The sequence below is a fragment of the Pyricularia grisea genome (genome assembly GCF_004355905.1).
Source record: "Pyricularia grisea strain NI907 chromosome Unknown Pyricularia_grisea_NI907_Scaffold_2, whole genome shotgun sequence".
Classification (NCBI taxonomy): Eukaryota; Fungi; Ascomycota; class Sordariomycetes; order Magnaporthales; family Pyriculariaceae; genus Pyricularia; species Pyricularia grisea.
The window spans coordinates 630,139-636,531 of record NW_022156717.1 but is presented as its reverse complement, the minus strand read 5'-3'; the positions used below and the strand labels follow the sequence as shown (position 1 = coordinate 636,531).

Here is a 6,393-nt window from a genome sequence, read left to right as displayed (position 1 = left end):
ATGCATTTTTCGACAATTTTCATCCCCTTTGCCTTAGCTGCTCTAAAAGTAAGCGCTGCGCCAGCTAGATTTTGCGTCTATTACGACGGCCACCTTCCCGCGACACGTGTCCTGCTTATGTACGTTAGAATCGGCACTACAGCGACTATTACGGCCCGTGGGCACGAATTCGAAGTTGAAGCAAAAGACCAGAATTGCAAAGTTATTCTCACCAATGGCAAACAAGCACCGGATTGGCTTGCTGCCGAGCCTTACTAGGTTTAAAACGGAAGAGCAGCAGCTTGCTGGTTAAACTTCAAAATAAACGCCAACTCAGTTACTACTTACAATACTATGATTTCTGCCGAAAATTCCCTCTCCCCCTACCGTACGTGTATACCTGGGCTTTTACCAGGTTTACTGTTTACGGGAGGAATCAAGTACCTAAATTTATTTTTTCCTTCAAAATGATTACCAAAGTCGGAAACGCCCACAAGGCCTACACCACTCGACGATGAAACCAGGGTAGGCTTTTGTTACCTGTGCAATCATGGCAAATTATCACTCTTTAGCGAAAGTAAATACAAACAAACGAGTTTCCAGGAAAAAAGAGTACCAATTAATATTGTGAATGTTATTATATTGCAAACGGTGACTATGGGGTGTGGCTATTTTCCACCAACAAACCGCTAAAATTGCAACCAGATTGACTTTTTCCAGTATTAATTAATGTCGGTACAACACGTCACGCAAAACTATATAAAGCCTTCTGACGTGCCCACGTATATATGCCCACCCACCTGTTTGTACAGGTTTTGATTCTCGTGTTCTAAACACGGTCGTAATTTATTGTTTTTTCAGTGTTTCTAATTAAAATATTACGACACCTACAAGTTGAGGGATAGAATATATACACCATTAAAATGATGCAAAAATAATGCGTTGCGACACTGTTAACATTTTTGAAATTTGTATAGGCGGAGGCGGTAAGCGGGTACGTGATTATCAAGTTGATTTTGGTTTTGTAGCTTATAATTATATACCGGTAGCTTTTTGGCACAATTATGACAGGGTTTACCCGGTTAGACTTTGAAGATTCGCTATTGTAAAATATCACAACTCTGATTATAATATTAATAATGATGTAGTTATATATATTTTAGTATAACTCTTTACTGAGTACAATTGGGTATGAAATGTATATATTTCTTTCGTGGACGTAAAATTAATTTTCTAAATAGTTTTACGTAGCGCGGGTAGCTTTAGCCTATAGGTGATACGATCAAGGTATCGGGTAACCTGTTCTTATGGTAAAGTACAGTGGGTTGAAGCAACTGAGCGTCCGTCTGGGTAACTGGGTGTTCTCAATAACTGGGGTGTGTCACGGCCAGGGTAAGCATAGCACGGAAGCTAGTCTATTGGCGCCTATCGACGAAGATTCTACTCTGAGCAGAAGAAAGGAAACAAACAAAGTTCTGAGCTTGACGCGACGTAGATAAAGGTATCACCCTCGTGGGTCGTTGGTCAGGGGTCAGGGTTAGGGTCTGGTGATCTTATGGTCCAAATGTCACAATACCCCTGAAAAGCGGTTATTGGTTCTCGACGGCCATGGATCACACGTTACGGACGAATTTATGCTTTTTTGCCTCCAAAATAATATTCAACTCCTGTATTTACCCCCTTATTCGTCGCACGTTCTTCAACCATTGGATTTATCGGTTTTTGGGCCGTTAAAAGAGGCTTATCGACGTCAACTTGGATTTGTGTCACGGCCAGGCATACATTGGAGAACCTCAGTGTATTAGGCGCTATCGACGGAAATTCTAAACTGAAGAGAAGAGAGAAATTACAATTAACGGCGCGCTGGAGAGCCGCGTTTAAATCCGGGGTCAGTGGACCCTTTATCCGATCCCTGGCTCGGCGTGGAGCCGAGTCGTGATTCTGAGGGTAGGTCTAGGGGCCTAATCCTGATCCTCACAATTTGTAAGCCAATTTTGCTGTTCGACGGTTATTGGAAAGCGAAATTTCCTAATTTGCTATCAAAAAGCCAGACTAAAAGCATTTAACGTGGATGTACAGTACCCTGGACAGGACAGTACCCTGGACACTTTTTGGCCCAACACCATATTTCCATCGCAACACGCGTTTTTTCCACCATTAACCATGGAATCATTAAATCGTGAAGCGCAAATCATTCTTGCGCTAAATGAACTTCGATCAAATAAAAAAGCAAGTATTAGGAAGGTTGCACTTATTTACAATGTGCCCAAATCAACCCTTTATACCAGAATGAAAGGTGTTACTTCTTTGGCCGACCGTCGGCCCAGCTCGCAAAAATTGACGGGAAGCGAAGAGGAGGTGATTGTCCAATATATATTGGACCTGGGTTCCCGAGGGTTTCCGCCCCAGATCGCCGATGTTGCCGCAATGGCCGACCAAATCCTCGCTGCGCGGGACGCGCGACCTGTTGGGACTCGCTGGGCTTACCGCTTCGTCAAACGACGCATAGAGCTAAAGACGCGTTTTTCTCGCGCCTACGTTCCCACTCGGATGGCCTTGTTCCAAACAAACTGCCGAGGCTGTATCTCCTCCTACTCTTGAAGTAGAGCATATGAGGGCAAATGAATCTAAGAATTTTTTCCGAAGCTTTTCAAGTCTCCAGTTGCTGTCATGCGGATGCAAATCCAGACTGTGTACTGTTGGCTGGCCTCGTACATAATCGATCAAATATAGCAGGCATATAATAATGACAAAACGTTTGTGGGCAACGCCAATGAACCAATGCGCTCCCGACATACTTTATATTGTCGGTGGGTTTTGTAAAGGCTTCGCCGCTCTATTATCTATGAATCTTGTGCTCTCAATAACAGGCTTAACTACACGAAACCTTTTGTGACAGCCTCGAAACTCAGGATTCTACTAAATGCAAATTGGGGGAAACAGAACCTAAAAGGTCTCAAAAATGCAAAACAAGCGTTGTACGTCGACACGCAGGAGGCCGGACACCTTTAATTGGACGACGATGGACACCTTGGGTGTCCAATCTACCTGCACGCCACAGTCAGTGCTTGCATATACAATTAACTAATACACCTGAAGCAAAGCGTGCTCTGAAAATAAAAGTAGTCGATCTAATAATCCCATTGGACAAACAAAAATGCATGCATAATACATGTATGCCCCTTAAGCACTTACATACGTCATATACCTGGCCCCAAAAGTTTAATAGTTAATCGCTCCGCAACTATAATTAAGGAACCACCATATTAAGGAATCGGCAAATCTCATCTAACCTTAATTTAAAACTAATTAATATATGCTCCGCTATTTTAACACCTAGACGACGGATTATAACTGCGGAACTCTCCCCCACCCCACATTGCTTCGAAATGTTGAACCACTTTTCATACCATAGCCTCTAAACTTGGGACAAAATTCCGCATAGGAACCGAAAACCCTCCCCTCTGGGAAAATGAAAATCAAAACGAGGGCATATTTCAAAGTCATGGTTGGAAAAGAAAACATCAGGTTTTGCCCAACATCGAATCTTTTCAAAAGCCGACTCCAGCGCCGTCGTTTACCGACAGCACTTGGGGCATTAACCCAGCAGTACTTAACCGAAAAAATTCCTCCGCACCATACCAAAAGGCTTAAGCCGCTGGTGAATTGCAACGATTTCATCAGGATCCCATGGCCTCTAATGAACAATCGGTGCAAACGGTACCGGAAAATGACGAATCTAGGTCTACTAAAAAATATTATTGACAACCTGGTAAAACTGGACAACTGTCTTTATTAACCTCATCTACAAATTTTTCTAATCGTTTGCCCCTGCCAGAAATACCCCTGATCAACAGCCAAAAAAGCAAAAAACTCGGCTTCGTTACAATTGGAAGGATTGTCGATATAACGCCGCGTTTCTAAATAAACTGGAGTAAGTTTAGTTTAAACTAATTCCTATAACTTTCTCATTTAAAATAATTATTATTACCCACCTAACTCATTTGCCTGTTGTATAGGACGCATATTCGCCAACATCAAAAATATCCGAAAGGGGATTACTCGTGGGAAGGGGCGGAAAATGAAAAAAAAAAGAAACGTCACGTTTGGAAAATTTACGAGAAATGGGCGGCTCAAAACAACTACTTTAATATTGGGGGATAATACCCTACATATGGCGCGAAATTTAGGCGACAGGACTATATAATTCGACATTAACGAAAAAAATACGGCGGATGAAAAAAACTTCTAATTAACCAGATTATAATTTACGTTGCCAGTTCGATACTGTTTGGAGTAAATGTTACGTTTGTCTCCGCGAATTCTAATGTTAGATATATCCTGTGGCTTTTATCGATTAAATAACTTAAATTTGGGGCAATAATTACAGCTATTAGCGACTAAAATGTATAATATATATGGCTTATGGGCCGGGGAAATTATTAAGCGTATTTATTTTATATATGTAATTATTATACTGTTGGTAATTAAAAGAAAAGGCTGGCTCCACGGTCTGTTAAATGGAGGAGGTTTACGATCCAAAAGAGGCGCAAGTTCGATGGATGTTTGCGAACAGACAAAATTGTGGTAAAGACACGGAGAGGGAATCAATCGATGCCTCGGCAGCTTGCCTATGGGCGAAGATTAACCCCGCACGTTGCTACCCTTTCTATTCCTAAAAATTCCTCGCCCGCTCTTGGCTGCACATGTAGAGGACTGGCCTTCTGCATTTCAAATACTTTTTTGTAATTGTGTAAGTGACGACCGCCGAGCTAATGTTTGTAGGATATAGCGGTAGGAGAACAGCAGGCCTCCCGTATAACATTAGCAATTCCTAAGTATCCAACCGTAGGCTCTCGACATGAATTGTGTACGCAGAACAACTACTTTCTGATTCGTTTTGCAAAATGCAACATGACGTTTTGAAAGTGCGTTAATACCCTATTAGATGTGGTTACTCGGACCAATTACTAACCTCCAACCCTTAAATACAGCTTTTTTTTTTTTGGTTTTTTTATTTGTCTTTATGCGCGCTTTATTGTACTGTAGCGTACATGTAAATTGACCACTCAAAACATTTTTACCCCCACTATCGTCCAATCATAGGTGCCCGGCCTCCGACATGGCTGTGCAGATTTCCAGGTCAATTTGCACCTCTTTATAAAGCGGTATTCGAAGCGGGATGTGCGTAATTGCTCCCGCCCAACTCGAAAACACTGTAAATCGGGCAACGTACAAGTCAGACAGCTACACGCTAAAAATCCTCAATGCGATCGGACCAGAGAGCTTCAAAATGCTGCAATATTACTGGCTCACGATTTGATAAGGAGTTACGAGGAACATTGGTAATTGAGAGACCAAGTAAATTACAATTATCTTTGGATTTCATAACTAATTCGTAAATCTTGCTGTCGTTCCGCAAAGAAAAATTAGCTTTAATTAACCTATTACACGGTATTCCAATAAAAAACGCTCAAATCTCCGGAACATCTACCTTTTCGGTGCTTAACAAACCCATATAATATCGAAACGTCATTTTCGGGTTGCAGACCCTATAGCCAGCTAACGCCAAAACGTCATTTTGTAAAACAGCTATCGGCTGGTTAGGTATAGCCTTTTTATTATTTTGAACCAGTGAAAAAGCTATGTAAGGGATATTCCTCGTAGGTTAACGTTTTTTCAGTTATGTAGGAGGCCCTCCATTTTTGTGGTTTAAAGTAAGGATAAGAGCGCAATCCAATTCGTGGGCCTGGCGCGGCAAATTGCAGGGGCCAGTGTCGCAAAGTGACGATTGATTAATGTCACAATCTGCCCGACGATTTAACAGATAAGTCAATAAACCAAAATATTCAACAGTACCTGCGATTAAGAATACTTCGTTCAATCCCAGTTACAAAGCTATTACCCAAACCTAACAACTAGGCCTTTAGGGCGGGCCAGGCATCCGCGACCACACCACGTTTCGCGGCGCAAAATAATAATATCATTAAGGCCCTTGGCCCTAACTTCGCCGTACTTTAAAGCGATGCTGTCGATAAAAAAATGGAAGGCATATCGAAGAAAAGGTCAGTTTAGTTTTACCGTAAATAACCCATTCCCATCAAATTTTATCAGCTAAAATGGTCCAACGCCGTTACATCCAACCAATTCCGTTTCTTTATTGGACCGGAAAAACGTAAATATATTATACATTTTCACCTCGTTATTAAGCAATTTGTTGCTTTAAGGACTATGGTGTATGGGGAGTTTAAGGAAGCAAAAGATGGATTTGTTACGTGGGACGATATTAATAAAAGAACCTTTTTAAGCTTTTGGCACCACGTTTATACCGGAGATTACGATGACCCAGAACCGGTTATCGAAACGGAGGCAAATGTTAACGCTGGCTCCATCGAAAATGAAGGTGTTACGGAA

General features: G+C 41.7%; 2 protein-coding genes across 2 annotated transcripts; both read left to right on the top strand.

The window, feature by feature from the left end:
• PgNI_02761 (uncharacterized protein) lies at nucleotides 1-258 on the top strand (the record flags this gene model as incomplete). Its single annotated transcript, XM_031122818.1, has 1 exon — nucleotides 1-258. The coding sequence occupies one exon, from the start codon at nucleotides 1-3 to the stop codon at nucleotides 256-258; it is 258 nt and encodes an 85-aa protein (XP_030983844.1).
• Nucleotides 259-3,818: 3,560 nt separating this feature from the next.
• Nucleotides 3,819-4,143, top strand: PgNI_02760 (uncharacterized protein; the record flags this gene model as incomplete). The annotated part of the gene is made up of 2 exons (XM_031122817.1): nucleotides 3,819-3,913; nucleotides 3,999-4,143. Coding segments are annotated over 2 exons (240 nt in total), but the record flags the coding sequence as incomplete, so codon positions are not given.
• Nucleotides 4,144-6,393: the final 2,250 nt, after the last annotated feature.